The sequence below is a fragment of the Chroicocephalus ridibundus genome, chromosome 9 (assembly GCF_963924245.1).
Source record: "Chroicocephalus ridibundus chromosome 9, bChrRid1.1, whole genome shotgun sequence".
Classification (NCBI taxonomy): domain Eukaryota; kingdom Metazoa; phylum Chordata; class Aves; order Charadriiformes; family Laridae; genus Chroicocephalus; species Chroicocephalus ridibundus.
In genome coordinates, this window is record NC_086292.1 from 21373498 (window position 1) to 21395751 (window position 22254).

The 22254-nt window shown below is 42.9% G+C and overlaps 1 protein-coding gene across 1 annotated transcript; it reads right to left on the reverse strand.

Annotated features, from left to right (window-relative positions):
• Nucleotides 1-861: 861 nt before the first annotated feature.
• Nucleotides 862-22214, reverse strand: ADGRG4 (adhesion G protein-coupled receptor G4). Its single transcript, XM_063346761.1, has 17 exons — nt 21949-22214; nt 20613-20761; nt 19563-19695; nt 18961-19079; nt 16828-17038; nt 14161-14326; nt 13890-14039; nt 12915-13037; nt 11179-11224; nt 9779-9882; nt 8218-8339; nt 6509-6777; nt 5186-5279; nt 3842-4131; nt 3199-3300; nt 1666-1827; nt 862-1010 (listed from the first exon to the last, which is right to left on the reverse strand). The coding sequence occupies exons 1-17, from the start codon at nt 22056-22058 to the stop codon at nt 862-864; spliced, it is 2499 nt and encodes an 832-aa protein (XP_063202831.1). The 5' UTR covers nt 22059-22214.
• Between the last annotated feature and the right edge of the window lie 40 nt (nt 22215-22254).

Below are 22254 nucleotides of genomic sequence, written 5' to 3' on the forward strand. Positions count from 1 at the left end.
TCAAAACTGAAACTAGGATTCGGTTGAGCAGGCAAGTTACTGGTTCAAACACATTTGTTGAAAAATAAAGCCCCTGTTCAGTGAGAAAGGAAAGTTAAGTCTCTCTTGTGATGTTATGAAATGGAGTTTACCTCCTGCTGTATTCACAGCGAAGTATTACTAAAGGGCAGACACCTGCAAAGATGGTAGGGTTTTATCTGCTCTTGGTCTGGTTTATTTGCAGGACAGGTGATCTGAAAACTTTATTGTACACATGGATACCCTTTAGAGGTGGGAGTTTCAATTTTCCTTGTTTCCGCATTCCATTTGAAGGTACTGGGCAACGTTGTCAAACATCTAAACACACATTTACACCTCTTTAGAGATCTAAGTCCAAGACAGCAGTGCCAGCACGTCGGAAAATAAAAACACACAACTGAAAGGAACATCTTGGAAAGCTGAGTCCAGTTTCCTAATGTGTAACTTGATCAAAGTCCATCTCGGAAAAAGTAAGGAAAGATACTGATTGAGGAGCCATGCCAACGGGCTCAAAAATATGACTTGAAACTCAGCAGTATGGGTGGTAGGTTCTGAGGAGAAGTATCAGATGCAGAAGAGAGCAGAGGGATCGCAGGAGGGTGTAAAGAGAAATAAAGAGGACAGAGAAGGGCTAACGATGAGGAATGGAATGTTAATCTCACAAACACGGGGGGACCAAATCCTTATGTGGTCAGTACTGTCACTCCACCAGAGTCCGGAGAGTTGAGTCATGGGACATTTTAGCTCTATAATTGTGTTCAGAGTGATAACTGTACACGAAAAGTAATTATTTAGTTCAATGTTTATTTCTACATGCCACAAAAGAGAATCGTCATTAGATAATCAGAAGAAAACAAATTCAGTATCAGTGAAAAAATCTTGCTCTCTGTGGATAGTGCGGTCTGTATCCATGGGTAGTATTCTTCGTGAACAAGGCTGTTTGGTCTCACCGTCGTCTGGAGGTACAGCACTCGGGTTGTAATGAACTTCAGCTACAGAAAAGAATGAGGGAAAATTTGCCATGATTATAATTTGGTTTAATTTCTTTCAAAATAAACCTGTCTATGCAGAACTCACTGGTCTAATGTCTTCGGAGAAATAACAGAAATCAGTGTGTTTCCAAAAACAACCAGGAATGTTTGGTGCTCAGGTCAGAATCCCTATAAAGGCATCCCTTTTGCAGAATATGGGTCTGCAACAATTTCTCCACCTTGGAAGGCAAAACCTGCTGCTGGGATTCTTCTGGGATTCTTCTGGATTAAACAGGCTTACAGCAGGTCCTGTTCAGCTTTCTGTAGTCCCCAAAATCTTTGCTCTTTTGGGAACACATGAGGTAGGCTCTAGTGCTCTCCTTTGAGAATGCCAGCCAGCTGGCACAGGGCAGAACATCTCTTCGGTGCCTAAGGTGGAGGCTGAGCAGAGACTTCCCATCCTTTTGGAGAAGAGCCATACCCGGATCTTAAGGGCTTTTTTACTTTCCTTAGTACAGCAACAGCCATCTGTAGCACAGCCGTTAGCCCCCAGATTAGGTCTGGCAGAGACAAAGCAGGGAAAGGTTTCCTATTTATTTCCGTTGGTTGGGATTTGACAGTCACCACAGGGAACCTCTTGCAGTCTAGTCTATGCAACGCATGCTGTTTTTCTTACCGATCCTAGAATTTCCATCCGGAGAAGTCTTGGGAAGGAAATTTGAACCATTGAAAGTTGTACTTGTTCCATTAGAATTTAGACTCCACAAACGCTGGGAGGGTGAGGTGTGGTTTAAACGCCTTGGTGTAGATCCAGCAGTTCCACCTGACCCGCTCCAGTCTGAAATCAGAGAGTGGAAGGCACAAGAATAAAATTCCATACAGGTGTCACATCTCAAACTACTAGAGAGCAGGGAGGAGAAAGGTTTGCGCTTGCTTCTTCTGCCATCCTTGGACCTGCCCTGAAGCTCTGCCACACAATGTGCAATTCCTGATGTTAATTTTTACACGAGCTCTGTCACACTTGTGCAGGTGGGGCTGGATAACAGCAATTCAGTCTTCTATTTCCCCTTTGGGGACCCAAATCTAGTAATTTGGATAAGGTCATACCGAAGAAGACAGGAGGCACGCAGAGGAGAGGAACGGCAGCTTTATCCTTATTGTATCGTACAGCATCGTGCTCAAGGGAGAACGCTCCGTGTGCTGCTTCGAGCTGAATTCCCCCTCTGCAAATGGAAAGCTACATATTCCTCAGCAGCACACAGTGCACAGGACTACTCTGTACAGGACATACGTGCTTGTACAGAATTTTTAGTCTGGTTTCCTGAAAAAACTAAACCAATCGATTTAGCTTCTCCTGTGTTATACCCATGCATAATATCAACTAATTCTGGTAGATACACAGAGGTACTGCATTTACTAAATTCTTCCACATTTCCGTGAAAAATCAACATCACTGGGGTGGCCCAGAACAAGCCACAGCACATGTTATTTCTTGCTGAGCTGGTAGATAGCATCATCTTAGAATAATTTCAGTTGGAAGGAACTGGATCAGGTTGGTCAGACACCAGTCCAGCCGAATTTTGACACTCCAAGGAAAGAGACTCTCTCCATCACCTCTCTGCGTCCATGTCACCTATTTAACTACCCTCACTATGAAGAACGTGTTTCCTTATGCATAATGGGAATTCTCCTAGCTGCCACTTGTGTCCATTGCCTCTTGTCTTCTTGCTGTCAATCTCTGAAAAAGAGTCTGCCTCTTTTCTATAACCACCCCTCTGATAGCCAAAGACAGCAATTATATCTCCCTTCTCCCTCCCAGGCTGAGCAAACCCTGCTCCTGCACATAAAAAATAGCTACTAGTATGTCCAATATCGTGCATATGTTTCTGAATCTCGGCTTTATGAAGACTGGAAAGCCACCAAAAACATTGCTTACATAAAGGAACACTGAATGGCATGTGAGAGCAGAATCACAGACCAAGCTGAAATCTTTTTCGGAAATCTACGTTTTTTACTACATGCTGTCACCCCATCACCATATCCTATAGGCAGGTAATGGAAGAGGATAAAGACCTATTAAAGAACAATTATCCAATGCAATGCAGAAAGACTATTGAGGGGAGCCTTATTTCTTAATGTAGAAGGAATGAGACACCAGTAGCAGGCAAAGACTTATGAGTTAAGCTAAAGAAAACCCCTCAATGCTTACCAGAATAATTATTCAGATGACATCTTCCCCAGCAAAAGTGTACTCGGCATTGCTTCACTACTTCTTCCTTCATTAGGCAGTGAAAGACAAAGATAAAGAACCCTAAAGAAGTAAGAAGACAAATTCACAGGTTTTCAGGCGGATTCTCCATCCTGCTGTCCCTTTTCTAAACTTTTTGTATGCCACTCAGTTACCAGTACGTTATGGATGGGCACAGAGGTGGTCCCTGGGCCAACATCGTCTTGGCCCAGAATTGCACCGAGAGTCCTTTGTGCATGTGAAAGGGCTTTCTGCAGATTTGGTATAAGAATAATCTGCAAATCACTGTAGATTCTATCAACCGGTTTTATGCCCAGATGAAAAGGATTGTGCCAGCTGCTGAAAAGACGCATTTATTGGGACCCATGTTTCAAAGGCATGAATTTGTGCCTTTAATAGTATATCTATCACAGCAGTGCTATCTAAACATCACTCTCATCCCACTGCAAGGGAGCTTTCCCATTAAAATAGCTGAACGCTCTGACACAAAAGCTATAAGAGCACTCCTCTTCCCCTGTGCTTGAATGACATGATGTTACAAATTTATTTCTATTCTGCAGCCCTAAACTGTTGTATTTATAGAAGTACTTCCTTCAGAAATTACCTTGCAAGGTGTTAAAAATGCTGAAGAGATACAAGAAAAATATCCTCACTGCTCCCCAGGCAAAAAAGACAAAGCCCCAAGTTAAGCCCAAAAGGAACATCAAGCTGAAAGCACTTTTGAGGTCTTGGAGAAAACCCCGTTTCCAGATTCTGGATCTCTTTTGTGTCCTTGATTTCACGGAGTGGATTTGAAGGAGAACAGTGATGAACATGGCGGTATTCGTCAAAAAGATTACAAAGACATAGGCCACAACGGAGATGTAAAACACTATGTTCTCTTGAATCCAGCAACTGCAAGAAAGGGAAGTATGTATTTAATAAGGAGTTTGGTGAGCAGTGAAACTAATGAATCCTGGTATCCAAAATAAGTCTCCCGTATGGTCCTCCAATACCTAGTAAGGGGCATTCCCTAATGCCAGTTACTTTCTCCCAGTAAGGACATTCAGAGAATCCCTCTGCTTGCCTTTTTTATGGATGTTATAGAAATTCAATAACTTTGAGACTTTAATATTTCTGTCAAATTCAAATAAACCTGACAATTGTTTCACAACTTAATAATGTACACACACAAAGACACACTGCCTTAGGAAAATCAAGTTAAATATGACTTAATTAGGAGTCTAAATAATAGTATAGCACAGAGATGCGCACTGGTTAGCTTTCCTTCAGACATAAATTATTGAGTTTTAACTGCCTTTTTGCTAAAGATGGGTAACAATTTTCCCTCTGAGGTGTCATGGAGGTGCTTTGCCTCTCTGATGAGGCAAAGATATTCCAGGTAATCTTCACCAACAAGTGATCAGAAAGCAGGCAAAAAAAAAAGGAAACATTCTTTGCTATAAAACTCTTTAAAAAAAGGAAGAAAGAAAGCAGTGTTTTCCCACTGGAAAAGAGAGGAGGTTGAGATGATTTAAATAAAAGAATCTGAAATGCTGAAGAGACAGTGATGTGAATTGACATTAAAAAAACAGAAGCAAACGTGTAAAATACTAGAGCGATTATTCTGCCTTTGGGTTTTACCAGAAATCTAGAACAGGCAGGAGCATATACGAATGTTCCATCAGTCTGAGTTAATGGCATGTAAAGAAAGAGCTTTTCCAGCCAGTAAAACTGGAGTTGACTGGCAGAAAATCCCCTCCCTGTCCTCAAGCCCAGTCCACTGATGTGAGAGTTACTCCAGGTAGTGCCACAGAGTCCAAAATGATCCACCAAACCAGAACCACTAAAGGGAGAGGGTTAAGATGGGGGAGGAAAGACAAAAGACAAAAGTTGTTGCCTTCTGGTTATTTCTTCTACCTTTAAAATACTCTGTTGACCATCAAAAAGCTGAAAGTATTATACTTACAAATTACTGAATGGGTTGCCCTCCGAATGTGATCCATTGCCGTAGAAGTCTTTATTTATAATCAGCACAATAGTAATTACAATAGCCGGTATCCCTAATACGGAAGGCAAGAGAAAACGAGATATTTAGATGAAAAAGAAAATAATGGAGAATAAGGAAAGATGTCAGATAATCTCTGATGAGTAATTACAGCAGACATGTACATCTTGGGATCACGCTCTACCCCTAAAGACCCTTCCAAAATGAGTGTAATTAAGTGTGTGGCATAGCAGGTTTAATCTCCTTATTTATGTAAATTACAAATGATTAGGCCTAAAAATATCTGTGTTTGCAAAATGTTTGTGAGTGTTCAAACATCTCCAGAAGGGATCCAATCTGGTAAAATAAAACCAGCTGATTATTACAAAATCAGAGTGTCAAAAGATAAGCAGACCACAGCGTTTTGCGTTAAGATCTCATAGAGGCAGACATTTTCCAGACAGCGTTTTTATTATCGGTCTTCCCTTCCACTCCTTTCCCATTTCCCATATTTCTTTCAGTTCTGGCTTTTCTGTTGAGAACGGCTGTTTCCAACACCACCATCATGGACGGCAGCCCCTGAGGACAGTTACGTGTGACACCAGACCTAAGGACAGAGATGATGATACGCTGCACACTATTCAAAACCCTAAAAACAACCTTTAAAACTGTATCTAATGGCGACCCAAAAAACACAGACCAAATTCTGCTCTGGGTCAGTGCCTCTGCTAATCCCTTTACTAACAGCTGAGCCAGCATTTTGGGTCCTTTTTGCTATGTTTCTCCCAAACAAGTTGCTGATGCTCAGTGCTTGGAGGAAAGGTGAATCGGTGAAGTCCTCAGGAGAGCTAGAAATGAAAGCCAAATCCACCTCCTGGGGGGGAATCATGCCTCGAATGGCAGGTGAGGACACGAGGCCTGGAGAAGGAGATCGACATCGCCTCTGAGCATCACCACCGCAGGGGTGAAGGCTGTGGGCAGCTCGTACTGCCTCAGGCACACCACTGACACGAGGTACCGTGATAAGTCATTCCTGTAAAGAGCAGGAGGGGTAGGGAAAGCAGCTCCTTACACCCATTTTTGCCTTTTCTTGCTTATATCTCTCTACAGGGAGCTACAGGCACTTTCTGCTAATGTCTCCCTGGGCAGAAGAAACTTAATCTGAACCTGCCTGGGGGAAGAAATCCATCCTTACGGCTTCAGGTGTGCATCACATTCTACTACTCGCTCAGTACTTCTGCAAATACGTCCCTATCTTAGAGAAGTTAACGAGCACAGAAGTGGAGAAGAAATCTCTTTACTTACCCCAGCCAGCAACACAGCATTTGAGGATGTACTTTGGGACATAAACATTGAAAACTTTGACAAGAGCCAAGTAAAAGTGAACAGACTCCAGGCACATCCACGTGAAAGCCGCAAGAAGGAAATAGTGAAGCAGCACGGCCACGGTGATACAGAGACCGGGCTGGTTGAAGGAGGACAGCCAGGAATTGGTGAGGAAGACCATGTTGAGCATCAGCAGTGCGGCACAGAGATTGAGCAGGATTTTTGAAGGGTTGTCTCTCCGCAGCTTTCTAGAAAGAAGGGTGTCGTGGGTTAAGCGACACAGGACTAATTTCTCTTCTAATGCTGGGGAAAACTCCACTTTTGGAAGACTCTAGTGTCTGAATTCGTGAAAATATTTACTTTATAGCCAGCTAGGCTGTGTGGGATTCAGGGTCTCAGTGTTTTCAAGCCTTGCCAGGTGCAGGGATGAGGAGAAGCGAGGCCTGGGCATTTGACCCGGGCTGGCCAACAGGATTATTTCGTACCATGAACATCACATTCAATATAAATTAGAAAGTTTGCTGTGTAGTCTCTCTCTCCCTTGATGGTGGTGGTCCAGAGAACTCCTTGCCCCAGTGCCGGAGCCCTGAGCACTTCCCTTCCTCCCGAAGCCACAGCACTCGCAGTGTCCAGCATTTATTGTCCACTGCTGGGGGTGCACAGCTTCCTACTGATAGAATTGGCTGAGTACAATTCTTGTATATCTTACATCAGTATCGGGATTAATACTGGTTCTTTAGTATTGCTGTTAATTATTTAGTCTTATCCTATTAAATCTATTTATATTTCAACCCTCATGTTTCCTTGCTTTCCCCGATTCCCCTTCCCGGGTGGGGAGGGCTCATTGGGTGAGAGAATAATTGTCTAAACGACAATAAATTGTTATGGGTTTTCTCAAACCACAACAAAGGGGAAAGTCACAAAGTTATGGCATGAGTTGCGCTGGGTACATTCCCTAATGCAAAGCAGCACAAATGTCTATTCAGCATATTACAAATTGGATTCCTGTGGTGTCAGTTGTGTCTACCGTAGTGTTTTATATCAAATCACTAGTGTGTTTTTGAAGCAGGTCTCCCAGCCTGAAAAAGCAGAGCTTCTATATACATGGACATCCGCTAGGTTTTTCACACTTGGTGGAGGGGAGAGAGACGTAATGTCATCTTTTTACTACTGCATCAAATATTATTGTTATTGCAATATTACTGGATTATGAAAGCACCCCCTGTTACCTAAGTCTGGGGTCCCATCGTGCCAGGAGCTACTGGCACACACAGTATAACACAAAACCTGTCCCAAAGGACAAAACACAAGAAAGACCCAGAGCAAGAGAAGAGAAAGGTTTCCCTATTTTACTGTTGATATTATCCGATGTACAGTCTGTATACAGGGAATATTCCAGGTTCTTGACATGGTATCTTAGCCATGTCCATGGGTAAATTTAGGAAATGACAGCAATTTAGGAACATAGAAGTTGCTGAACAGTTCAGACCAGTGCTTGTATTGAAGCATAAGGATTTGAATCCCTCTTATTTCATCAGAGTTACAGGTCAAAATAAGGCAATATTTATACTGTCAGCTCTCAGTCTTCCCTCCTATGCATGACAGCATCAAATATTACCAAATGTTCTGATAGTTGCTGAAAATTGCTGAAATATTAAAAGCAATGTGAGAAAAAGGATCAGACTTACTCCAGGGCTAGATACGTCACCAGCGTTATACCCAAAAACAGGGAAGAAGCACCGCATCCTGCATAGCTTAGCAGAGTTAATATACGATCGTGTGTGATATCTGTCTGTGTCCGGGACAAGTCCTGTTTACAAGATAAAGAATCCCAGTTGTTTGCCGTAACAGATAAAGAAAACTGCTTCCCACATTTTCACATTGATGAAGAAATCAATGTCTATTCTGCTTACTGCTACTTTTCCATTAATATTTTTATGTTTCATGTCATATAGTCCTACAGAATATCCAAACTAGTAAAAATAGGCAGTATTTAAAGTATCCACTAATAAGTTGTGAAGCTAGAAAAGCTGTACTTCAGAAATCACAAATCACAAGGATTCCAGGATCTTGCCAAAATTATTCCCCTGGGAGCTGTATTTGTAGGAGAAACTCTTCTCTGTTTCAACGGCAGCTGCCAGGCTTGGGAGCCGCACAAACCTGCGAAATGTCTCGGAACGTGGGAGGACCCTCCATGGCCAGAAAGCATCACTCTGCAAAAATCAGTGGGGAGGCTGGCCCTGCTCCTCCACAGCCGCTGCCGGCAGCGATGGCGAGAGGATTTTGTTGTTCCCTGCCACAGTTTCTCTTCTATCTGGTGGAACTTTGAACCTCAAACTGGGAACCCACACCTCCAGTGTACAAGCGACTTTGGGGTTGGAACTTGATGATCTTTAAGGTCCCTTCCAACCCTAACAATTCTATGATACTGTAAATAACTGCTGATTGCTAACATGGCAGTGCGGGAGAGGCGTGATCTTAAAATCAAACTGAATTCTCTTCGCTTGAATAGAAACCTTAGCAAGTTGTCTGAAATCTGAAACATCTAAATTCCTTCCCATAGAATTCTCATTTTTACTACCAGGGAGGGTTTTCCTGCCCCTTTTGGAGCAGGGTAGTGCTGAGCGCTGGGGAAATCTGGGCAAGCATCCGAAAAGGGATGGGCTTACCCCATTGCAGAGGTTGTATCCTACTGGGATCAGACAATTTTCATCTACTCGGTTCGCTTTGAATTTGCCTAACACTTTGCATTTGTTGCAGCCCATTCTCAGGCAGTCATCTCATTTTGTGACATTCAGCTTTTAGAGGCAGTTTTGTCTGTATTGCAGAGAAATAAGAGCCGATAGTTAATGGCGTCTCCCATATTTACATTAAGCTTCCCTTTCTGATGGAGTGTAGGCCAACTTATTTTTTCCATTAAGATGTAATGTCATTAGTTGCCACTGACAGGTAATAAATTTAACACACTATTTCCAACGCAGCAAATAACACATTAACGTTGATTAAGTTACATCGCAAAGAAGTACAACTACATCTGTAAAATGAATTTGCCTTGAAGCAAGTGACATTTAGAGGACTTTATACCATAAAAATTATTATAACTGTTCTGTTTTTTATTATTGATTTTGGCAAAAATTGCAGATATCTAACAGCTTGTATAGATATGAATCTCCCATCTCTCCCCAAAACTAGTGACGACTTTGTTTAGTGCCACAGGACTTTTTTGGAGATGATTCACGGAGTACTTACCAGTAGGACTCCAAAATGGGTAAGATGGTTACAAAAACAGATTGTGTAATTCATATCTGTATATTCCATTTCACACCCCGATGTATTCCAACCACCCAGTCCATCTGTGTAATAGAGAAAAAGGGATTTTTAAGCAGAGTTAGTCATGCTCAGTCATTTATAGCTCTGCCGCGCGCAGAATGTGTGAATATGAGCTCAAGTTAGTACAGATTGCAGGGTCATTTAGCAGCACACAAGTGAGATTTCACACAGGAACACAGCTTCCATAGTTGCCTGAGAACCTCAAAACTTGGATGAAAGCCTTTGGTGGAACGAAGAAATATTTAAAGTCATTTACATGCTTGCACACAGAGAAAGCAGGAAGGTAAGGAAAAGCATGCTGGATTAGATCACACTGCAGGGTGTGGAAACACAGAAGGCAAGAAATATTTACAGGGCAGAGGATTTGTTTAGGCAGAGTGTAGCATTGAAAAAGCCTGATCCAAGGGCTGGAGCCCCTCTGCTGTGAGGACAGGCTGAGAGAGTTGGGGGTGTTCAGCCTGGAGAAGAGAAGGCTCCGGGGAGACTCCAGAGCCCCTTCCAATACCTGAAAGGTGCCTATGAGAAAGCTGGGGAGGGACTTTTTACAAGGGCATGTAGCGATAGGATGAGGGGTAATGGCTTTAAACTGGAAGAGGGGAGATTGAGGTTAGATATCAGGAAGAAATTCTTGGCTGTGAGGGTGGTGAGCCCCTGGCCCAGGTTGCCCAGAGAAGCTGTGGCTGCCCCATCCCTGGAGGGGTTCAAGGCCAGGCTGGACGGGGCTTGGAGCAACCTGGTCTGGTGGGAGGTGTCCCTGCCCAGGGCAGGGGGTGGCACTGGGTGGGCTTTAAGGTCCCTTCCAACCCAAACCGTTCTATTATTCCCTGGTAAGATTAAATTTATGACCCTATTAATGTGGCATGCATGACATATTCAGAAGCAAAGCTTCTGATTTAAAAAATATGGGTATTCTAACACCAATAATTGCAGAGAAAACCTCTCCCAGGTGTTCTCAGTTACCCTAATACACAGTTATCTTTCTGTGTCTGTTGACCAACTGAGCCATATCCAAGACGTGACCACAGCAAATCACCCTCTGACCCCCCTGAAGTGACTGTGAGAAGTCATCTGACATTTCATTGCATTTCTGCTTTTTTCTTAGACTAAAATCTTCTTATTTGTGTAGATGCACTCCTGTACAATGCTGGACACGTATCCCCTAGTAGTAACACTTATTGCTGAGGTATCAATGTCAATGGAAATCAGCAACACAGACTCATCAAGGCAGCCTCAGTGTTTCCAGCTGCCGTGTCGAGGAGCCAAAGTCTCTGTGAGGCTGGTGACAGCACATGCATGGCAGCTCCGTAAATAATACTTACTGTTCTTCTCAAAGTCCCAAAAGACGCAGTGCACTGCTGCATTACCCTGAAAGCAGAGAAAAAGGAGGCTGTGACATCCATTCAGGACGTCTGTACACCGCCTGTGCTTGCAGACATCTTGCCTGTAATCAGGGTTTATCACTAAGGCAGTTTGATTTGATTTCCTCTGTGCCCCTCCAGAAGAAAGCCATTATTTGCAGGGTGGTGTTGCGTAGGGTCTGTAGGTCGCTGGAGATGCCAGCAGTTCAGGACTGCGGGACACTCGGTCATTGGGAACCGTGGCATCTCATCTGTGGCACTGAAAACCAGCAGAAGGTCCCAATTTTTGCCTTCCCCTTTACCAAGGGAAGTTCTGGGAGTCACTGATTTTCCCAGTTTCACCAGTCTTTCTGTGTCTTCTAGTCTTTTAAGGACAGCAGAAAATCTGATAAATTGTCCAGCTTAGATCAATTCCTATGTCTATTCTCATGTGGTACCTGAGATGTCACACCGAAATACTGCTGAAATTCAAAAGCTATGACCAACGCTTACAAAAACAACCTGAGATTTTATACAATAATAATAAAAAAATAATTCTCAGCACAAGAAAACCTTTATTTTAGAATTTCAGTGTTTCCTCTCTCTCTGAAACAAGGCAGGGAAGACACCTAAGAGGAAATAAAACTTGCCTGTGTATTGCAAACAGCTGAACAGATTTAAATGGGTATTCAATGCAATGTTTTCTCTTGGGGACATTCTAGTTTATTACTCATAATGCTGCAGTAAACTTTCCCAAGGCACAGATTCATTTTATTTTATTATTAATAAAGTTTAATAAAGCACAGAGTTTACAGGAAGGCACCCTAACAGATAAGCTGTTGTGTGATCTGTAGACTGTCAAATACAATTAGGCAGAGAGCCAAAGACGTAGGTTAGGATGATATCTCATTAAATATTTAATTAGGATATTTTTAAAAGGTCGAGGAAAAAAATCTGAGAGGTGCCAGATGGCCTGGTGGAGTAAAAATGACGGAAGAGAGGGGATATCTAGATGAAATTTCTGGGTATATGTTATTTGCTGGAACTGAATGGAAAGAGCATATTGCCATAAAAGCAGCATTTTCATGCTCTCATTAACATGAACTTTAATCAAATTAATCTTATTGAATAATTTTGTTCTGCCCTGGGTTTGCAGTATATGCATGTGGAGGCTGGACCATAAACATCGGCAACAAAAATTCTGAGGTGGAACTCAGTCAACAGTTTCAACCATGGCCATTTGAAAATAATTAGGATAGTTTTTAGTTTTGAAACATCAATTTTGAAACCAAACAAAGCAAATTATTATCGAAAACATCCATGCAATGTTTTGATTTTTTTGAAATTTACCTCTTTTGGTGACTAAACCAATTTGCTGAACTCAGAGCAACTACAAATCTTTTCAGTCAACTCCAAAACCTGCCATTTTTTAGCAGATAAACTATTCCTTGAAAAAAATTGTCCAGGTCAAAACAAGGAAACAATAAAAACATCCCTTGCTGCTAAGCATGGATTTCGAGAGGAGACACAAGCTGTGCTAACCTGCAGGAATTAAAACACCAAGATCTGTGTGGTCTGTCAATGTTTTGGTTGATATATCATGGAGAGGTCAGGCAGCAAAATGTTTTAAGCTTATTTTTCCTGTTGCCAGTTTATTGTGAGTCTAAGTGAAACAGGCTCTACTTCAACACGTCTCTGATGAAATGAATGCATCCTACCGTATTTCGGTCTACGTGCTGAAGAGTAATAGTCACGGGCTCATTAAGGTTCTGAATTGATGCATGTTCAATGCTGGCACCCACAACGTAAGTATTCAGCCTCTCCTTCTTTAAACTGTCATCCTGCAGGGGAAAAATACAGGCATGCAAAAAATTCCAAGTCATTTCAGTCACCGGCAATCCTGCTCTCCTGTGCTTCCGTTTGTTAAAAATTGTGTTTCTTGAAACACCATGGGATGCTTGATGCAAGTTAGCTACTTGCTACTTCATTAGCAAATGTAGTTAGTTGCAAATTCAGGGCCAGTCTCCACATCAGCTGAAGCAGAACAGAGTTTCAGATGCATCAGCTGGATTGAGAAAGCTGTCTAATCGTTTCAGCATATCAAAACATCCAGTTGTACATCATTAAGCTCATTAGACAGTAGACACAATCGTGAATGCTGCTGCTGTGTGAAAAGTATTGCTCAGCACACTGTATGCTCCGTCCTACCAAATGAAATGTCTCCCTTTGTAATTACACTCGCCCACCACCCTGGCATTGAGAAACGACAGCAAATGCTAGAATAGTCCCAAATTCTGCGTATCAGTGCTGCTATGGTTTTAATGGAGACCCAAATCTTGCAATTATTCTCACAATCTTTGACATGTACTATGCACGTTCCTTAAGCAAGAGCTTACTACCAGAGGAAGATTAGGCTATGTTCTTTTGCTGCAGAAGAGCAATATTGGAATAAAACGTCATCTACAGAAAATGAACAAAAAGTCTAAGGTCTACAGACACCTCTCAGACCATCATTGCTACAACGAAGGCTTTGATGCCTGGGCACGTTTTCCCCGCACATTTCTTAGTGCTCCATCACTCTGATGCTAAATGTGCCCAGAACAGATGATGCGATTGGGACCTTTCTTTTGTACACGCTAAGACCAGCTGAACCCATTACTGCCATGTAAGCATTTGTTAGGACTCATAGTTACTGCAAAGAGTGAAGTCATGCCAAAAAACTTAAACTGGATCTTCGAATGCTTGTCTGGATCGGAGTGCTCAATCCCTAAGAATTTCTTCAGTGATTTTGGCAAAAACACCGAGGCCAGGGCGTTTTTGAAAGGGTTTTCTTGAACATCGATCTGCCAGGAGAGAGAGATGACATGCTCAGAGCTGCCTTCCTCAGGCCAAATACACAGCGGTACAAAAGAACGGGATTGTCTGGTTTACTCAGTGGTCACTGAGGGGTTACTTTGCTCTCACCTTGAGGTCCATGCCTCTGTTGTAGGAGGTCACGCCAAAGGCCAACCCTCCAAACACACTGGGGTCCGGACTTGTCACCAGCAAAGCCAAGGAAGTGGTTATCACCGACGTATTTCTTTCTGTGTAAGTCACCTTATAGCCTATCTCTTCCGTTGTCCCCAGGATACTTTGCCAAGCGCAACAGCAAGGGGAAAAAAGAAGAAGAAAAAGATACATGTCTTGAAATGTTCTCCTGGCTTCATAACACACGGTCAGGAGACAATTGGCTAAAAACATCAACTCTTATTTATGATCACAAGGAGCAATCTCTAGAGCAGGACAGGTCCATTTTGGGGTAGGTGGCATTTCATCAGGCACAGGGTCAGGTGATGGCAAGCAATTAAGTTAGTGAATGAGTTCCACTCTAGCAGATGGAAGATACCGTCCTGTAGGGACAACATGAGGTGGTTCTGGGAAGACCTGAGTCAAAATTCACACCCAGTCAAATACTACATTTCATCTGGAAGGCAGTCACTTGTGAAACCTGCCAATTTGATTATTTGCAATCATCTACATGAGTGTTAAGTTAGATCTGACTTGCAAGTCAGTTTTCAAATTTGGGCAAACTAATACCATTTTTAGCTACTTAAATGGAAAATATGAGGAGGAACATCATCAGGTAAAAGATCAGAGCCAGCATAATTTAGTCTGCAAGGGAGCTCTGGAGGTCTGTCCTCCAAGTCCCACCTCCCCATGGCAGGGCACACTTTAAAGGGAGGTCAGCTTGCTCAGGATCTTCTCCAGTAAAGCTGTTTTCTAAGTAGAGAGGCTGGTTTCCAAAGGAAGCAGCAAATTAGGGGTGTTTAATGCTCATGGGTGTTAAAAGAGTCAGAGACAGCTCCACATCTTGTTTGGCCTGCCTTAAGGCTATTCAGCAGGGTGCACAAAGCGATAATATTCTATGGAAAATGCCTATGACTGCTGGCCCCGGCATACTACAGGAAAACCTTCCTGTCCTTCTTTGCTCTGGTGTTATCTTCATGCATCGTTGGTGCCAGACACACAAAGACCCCTGTGGGATCCTTTCAGCCACAGCTGCCCTGGTGCTGCAAAGTCTGCAGTTCAACTTCCTCAAAATATCCGGGATCCAAAATTTCTACCGAGGCCCAAAGGAAGGAGCATAATAGCTCTTGTGAGGATAGCATGCTGGCACTCCTCAGGTATCATCACAGTGGCTGTCCTCTTCTGAGCTCTGATTTATGGAAAAATTAAAATACCTAAGATTCTTCCATCCATAAAAACTGTAAAGACATTTTTATTACAACTTGAACATACCAAGTCCATCTCCATTAAGGATCAGGAATCCAGGGCCTGTTAGAATATCATCCTTGTCCCTAAAACCTTACATTTCACGGGAGAAGAATTCAAAGTAATGGATATTTCACTTAAAAAACCCCACAGCCTATTTGAGAAGGCAGAGGTGTTGAGTGCTGGCAGCTATCACAGCCCCCACTCCGCACACTGCAGGAGACTTTGAAGGGAGAGCATACAGCCGAAAGGATCACGATGCTACTCAATGCTTTCCTTCCAGCAGATTTTCTAAGCTGTTTTTGGCTACTCCTCCTCGCGGACTCCTGAGTTGGAAAAGGCAATGCAGAGTTGTCCAGTACAAACCACCGGGCTGCTGCGTGGTCTATGCCCTGCTTAGAACTTAAGTGGAAAGTTCATTTTTTCTTGCTTTTGATATTTCTTATTTTAGTATTTCTTATTAAAATACTGTTTTACATTAAGTGAGAGAAAATTGCAGGTAGGCACAGTCTTTAAAATGAGAGATGCTGAAAGACTTTTTTAATATGCTGAACACCGCATCTCTTGCACTGTTGGTTAGCATTGGATTTGCCAGTGCAAAGCAGGGTAGTCTTTCCTATTTGGAGGTTCGGGCCATGCAGTGAGAAGCGAGTAAGGTGTCTTGCCCAAATCAGAAATGAGTAAACTCTGCATACTTGCATTCGCCTTTGTAAAGGCTGGTGGTAGTTTTCTGAACAGCTCAACAACAGAAGCCAGACATTTCAGAAACAGGTACTTGAGTTACCTGTAAGATCTCAAAGGAGAGAGATATTTGGAAAGTTATCTAGCAACCTCGATTTTAGCATGTGTGAGAATCACATAATGGAAGCAGAATCCTAAATGTAGATTCGGAAGTCTAACACTGAATAGCTAGGTTTGAAAAATCTTTATCAGCACAGGTACAGCACTCCAGCCTGGTGTGCTGGTGGGACAGATATGTGTCTCCAGGCTGACCTGCCACCAACAGACCTCACTGCTGAGCTGTAAAGATCACCTCTGAGATGAGATGAGATGAGATGAGATGAGATGAGATGAGATGAGATGAGATGAGATGAGATGAGATGAGATGGCAGCTAGGCAGCCTCCCTCATCTGCCTCCAGGCTGATGAACATACAGAGATGATGAACATAGAGAACAGCTCTGTGATGGTGACTTCTGCAGAACTGCTTCTGGTAAAAGCACTTTTGACAACACAATAACCGATTTCTACTGCTAAGAACCACAAACATGTTTAAGATCCATTGCTAACTCTTGCCGTGGTATTTTAATAGCCTGAATTAATTACTCCATGGTGCCATTTTAGCTTAGGAAGCCATTTCTGCACAAGTTATCTTACTTACCTATTGGTCATTTTTCTAATGTTCTGATCTTCTATTTTTTGCAGCAAAATATAGTTTAGTATAGACAATATAGTCTCTGCAAGTGTCACAGTCATATCTGCAACCCCTACAATATCAGAAATTTTACTTGTAATGATTTCTAATTCTTCCATATGCAGTGTTGCATCTGGCAAGAGGTATAAAATATGCTGTACAACATCTTGTGCATTGTCTGAAAAAAAATGAAAGTACAGATGATTTATGCGGCATAGCTATATGTCTAGCTATATAGCTACATGTCTCTGTGGTAAAGCAAGGAGTTAGGCTGCTTCTCCTCTCTTTCCATATGGCCATAATCATAGAATCATAGAATGGTTTGGGTTGGAAGGGACCTTAAAGCCCATCCAGTGCCACCCCCTGCCCTGGGCAGCGACACTTCCCACCAGACCAGGTTGCTCCAAGCCCCGTCCAGCCTGGCCTTGAACCCCTCCAGGGATGGGGCAGCCACAGCTTCTCTGGGCAACCTGGGCCAGGGGCTCACCACCCTCACAGCCAAGAATTTCTTCCTCAGATCTCATCTAAATCTCCCCTCTTTCAATTTGAAACTGTTCCCCCTCGTCCCATGGCTCCCTTCCCTGATCCAGAGTCCCTCCCCAGCTTTCCTGGAGCCCCTTTAGGGACTGGAAAGGTCTCTATAGTCTCCCTGGAGCCTTCTCTTCTCCAGGCTGAATGCCCCCAACTCTCTCAGTTTGTCTTCATAATAATAATGCTTCTTATCTATTAAAAATGATGTCCTAAGAATAAGTCAATAAGCCCTCAACACCTCAATGAAACTGGCAAAAACTTCCGAGTAAAATTTGGATGTCTCAGGTTGAATTTTAAAGCAAGAAAACAATGTACTTTTCATAAGAATATTATCACCAACTTTTGGATTATAAAGATTATCTGTAAATAGTATTTAGTTTTAACTTCAGTCACATTTACAAGCATTTGTGAGTTCAAAATTACACAAGATCCGTCCTTCTCCCCAAACGCTGCTTAACTGGTATAGCAGCAGAAGCAAATTCTGAATGGTATAGTCTGAAAAGTTGTATTTGCCATTCATCGTCTCATCACCCTTCTATAATTTTTTTATAGAAACAGAGTTTTACACCCTGGGAGTCAGACAGACTGTATGCAACGGCAGATATCTTTCAATGATCTATTATATTTGATGCCGCTGCTGAGTAGGTGGCTAAGCAATGGAATTGGTTTTGTTCACCATTCAGACAACTGGCACTGTTTGTCGTAGCTTAAAAAAAGATATAATCGGTGGTAAAGGTCATCTTACAGCTTGCATGAATTACAGCACAGACTTTGCAGTTCCATACACTGATTTGTGCTTCTTTGTGTGAGACATTATGAACTACTTGGATGTGGTAACAGGGAGAGTACAGACAGGCAAAACCTGTCACATTATTCATGGGTTATTTCACAGAATCATAGAATCATAGGGATGGAAGGGACCTTTGGAGATCATCTAGTCCAACCCCCTGCCAGAGCAGGGTCACCCACAGCAGGTGGCACAGGAACGCCTCCAGGCGGGTTTGGAATGTCTCCAGAGACGGAGACGCCACCACCTCTCTGGGCAGCCTGTGCCAGGGCTCTGCCACCCTCACAGGAAAGAAGTTCCTCCTCATGTTGAGGTGGAACTTCCCATGGTCAAGTTTGTGCCTGTTACCTCTTGTCCTGTCACTGGGCACCACTGAAAAGAGCCTGGCCCCATCCTCCTGACACCCACCCTTTCAGTATTTATAAGCGTTGACAAGATGCCCCCTCAGTTGCCTTTTTTCCAGACTGAAGAGACCCGAATCCCTCAGCCTTTCTCCATGAGAGAGGTGTTCCAGCCCCCTCAGCATCTTGGTAGCCCTTTGCTGTCCCCTCTCCAGCAGTTCCCTGTCTAAATCTAAGGGTATGATTTGAGACGAGTCTTCAAAGTGCTGGCTAGAGAATTTTGAAGCACCTGCAAAATTCGTCTACACTAAAAACACTTTAAGATGACCAAGTGAGTAGGATGCACAGAAAACAACCTTATCACTTCAGCTCTTCAGATGTCCAACGTAAGAGTTATCTGAGTATTTTCACTTTGATTCACTGAAGTACCTGGCGTCTCACCTTCTGTTATCATGATATTATGAAGGTCTAAAATATTATTTGGAAGTTCTTCCAGTAATTTACATTCAGTCATATTTGGTTTCTTCCAGAAAGCTTGCTCAAGTTCAATACTAATTGCACTGAAAAATGAAAACAGTGTATATTGTTACAAGAAAAAATATATAATAATTGATGTTCCTTATATTTCCCATATAAGTAACTGAAAATGTAATTAATTAGCCCGATTTTGAAAACTGACTTGCAAGTCAGATCTGACTTAGCACTCATTTATCAGAGTGGGAGCAGAGCCCAAATGCCAGAGCAATTTGGAGTGCATCTAGAGGTATTGGAGGGCAGAGAGCCATGGATGGGTGGCACAAAATGCTACAGTGCATCTCTTTCCCCTCCCTGCTCAAGCAGAAACTCAGCTCCCTGGTCTGCTGGCTTGCAGGGGCTGCAGGGGATGGAAATTTTCCAAGACCGGCCCTGTATACTTTGATCTTCCTTGGCATGGCGCTGTTGTGTGCCGTGACAGACCACCACCTGGATCCCCATGGCACCAAGTCTGGCCCTCCCTCCTGGTTCCCGTGGAAGACCCAAACTGAGATGCTCTCGTGGCTCACCAGCTCCTCTGAGCAGACTGCAGAGGGTTTTTCCTGCAGCTGACCTCCGCTTCTGTAGCCGGACTTGTTAGCGGCCAGGAATAATTCCCCTTGTAGGTTGTATGTGAAAAACTTTGTGGACAATCCATTAGTGCTGAGGAAGAAATACATAAAAGCTCTTCAAAAAGATTTAATAGTCAAAAAGAAGACACCCCCCCCGACACCCAGGGACCCAGTTGTTCTCTGGACCTCCTCTCCTGATGGGAATAAGCTGTAATTTGCAGACTGGATAGGAGCATTTTACAAGTTTACCGGCTGCAAGAAAACATTTTGCTAAAATATTTCATCTGTTCTTCTACAATCTTTTTCTCTTGTGTTTGACAAGGTCAGTTCTCAGGTAAAGTGTTAGTTTCCCAGCATCACAAACCGTATCTAATGACAGTACATCCTGCAGGCTTCTCTCATCTATCTGCAGGTGCTTTCACACTGCCCCTCATTATCCCATCAACATCTTTCCTCCAGGCTTGTAGTTTTATTGTCTGCAACTGATCTTCTGTAAGTCTTTAGTATAAAATGTGGGTTTGGATTTCAGGTACAGTCTGTTAGCTCTTATCTTTGGCTTACTTCTGTATTTTAAGGAGCAATAGAGATTGTAACCAAACCAACAAAGAGATTATTTGCCATCTGAGGCTTGATCCAATACACACTGGCATTAAGAGAATGCCGGCAATGGGTTTGTTTTCGGTGTGTGGCTGCGTCTCCGGGAGCTCTGAGCAGGAGCCCCTGGGTCTGCAGCTGCATCAGCCTGACCTCCCCTTCATTGGAGGTGCTCAGACCTGCCCCAGCACCAGGATTCAAGTTCTAGCTTACCTCCCTTCATCTGGAGTCCACGTCTTTGATCTTCCTGTCATTGCATGATGTTCTACAGCTCGTGCATGGCATGAGCTCAGTCTGGCTACTTGTAGGGATGTTTTCTAGCCCTAACCTCTCCATGAAGTTTCAATTAGATAACATACTTGTAGCCAGAGTTACAAAGCATAGGATTTCAATGAGGTTTTAATGAAATATTACCTATTGGCTTGACAGCCACATCTTCAGGTTTCACATATAAGGATAATGGTCCCTCTTCATAAGTGTCATTCAGCAACTGTTCGATCCGGAGACTCAGGACTTCTTGCATTTCAAGTGATGTGGCCTTTACAATGGCCTTACAGACGTAGCTACAGATATAATACACAAACAGAGGGACCATACTGGTAACACTTCGCAATTATAAGTGGCTACAAAATGAAGGAGTAACTCAGAAAACTATATTGAATTGGATAATTTATGGATGCATTTTTTTCACTATAAGTGCAGTCCTATGGCAAATGTCACCAAACACCGCTTCTTATGTACGCTAGTACCTTATCGCTAGAAATGCTTTCTAAAGTACAAATTATTGGGACTACAGGTACAAGAATCTATTTATAGTTTCATGGTAAATACCTCAAAAGGTTTCCTAATCACATTATCTCGGCAAAGGAATATCTCTGTCACATGCAAACATTTTCCAACCATGTTTAAAGTCATAAAACTATGCGGTACTTGAGCACCTCTGTGTCCAAACAGAGGTGGCAAACTCCGAGGCTCCCTGGAAAACTGAGATTTAACTAAGTGCTTTCAGTGGCTCCACTGGATTCTGGCTTTTTTCTCCTCAAAACAGTTACTCTCATGGATAAGTACTTTGCTGACCTTAGGTTTGGAAAGACTGTATCTCAGTCTTTGAGTGGCTTCAGACGTGGCAGAAAGAAGCAAAAAGCCAGCTCTCAGCTGTGGGTGGATGACCTCAATGGACCTCTAATTTAACTGGGGGCTGACGAATGAGATTTCCTTAGGATTGTGATGTTTTAAGGGTTTCCAGCTCACTCCTGTTTCTACACAGTTGTTCCCCACTCTGCACAGCCTTTGTAAACCATTTGCAACCCCCTGAAGGTGATGGGAACCCAGCTCTCCTGTCTCTTCTGGCCTGAGCTCAGAAGGCAATTAGGATTTTTCTGTAGAAGAGGTGCAGGATTCATCCTGGCAGACTTCTTGGGCACTGTCGGCTCACTGTTCTGGCCCCAGGGAAGGACACTGCTCACAGCCGGCTCTTACATTGAGTGCAAACCTCCCCACTGGCCATGGAAGCACTTTGAGCCTCTCAAGATATGGGGTATGAAAGGGAGGCCTGGGATGTTCAAATACATTTCCCCAGGTCAAGCATTACTGTGGTTCTCACTCCACATGTGCTTTTGGGTTTTAGACAACTAAAGGTTCCACAGTTACTTTGAAACTAAAATAGCCGAGAAGGGGTACAATTTCTCCTCACCCTAAAAATGAAATCAATACGAATTATGGAAACCCAGCTGACAGCCATGCGTCTTACCTTTGTGACATCTGCTTTACATTCATCGTCAGATCACATAGAAGGACACAAAAAGTTAGAAGCTGGTTAAAATCAATTGCTGCAAGTTGGATTTTAAGGAAAGCAAACATCAGAAACTCAGTGTGCTCATTAAAATAGAGCCTATTACTTTAAACATTAGGACCTGGCTCTCTAGAGTAGCCTTTGTTTGACAGTACTTCTAGAGGTACATCAGGATAAAACACAACATGCTGCCTCGTGCAGAGAGCAGAGTGAATCTATATACACCTACCAGACTGAAGGTCAATATTAAATAATTTCAGCAAA

Coding starts and splice junctions, on each gene's coding strand:
- ADGRG4 (XM_063346761.1), bottom strand. CDS start 22,058: ATGTTTGCTTTCCTTAAAATCCAACTTGCAGCAATTGATTTTAACCAG. Junction 9,883..11,178: donor TTGGGACTTTGAGAAGAACA/GTAAGTATTATT, acceptor TCTATTACACAG/ATGGACTGGGTGGTTGGAAT. Junction 8,340..9,778: donor CCCATTTTGGAGTCCTACTG/GTAAGTACTCCG, acceptor TCTTGTAAACAG/GACTTGTCCCGGACACAGAC.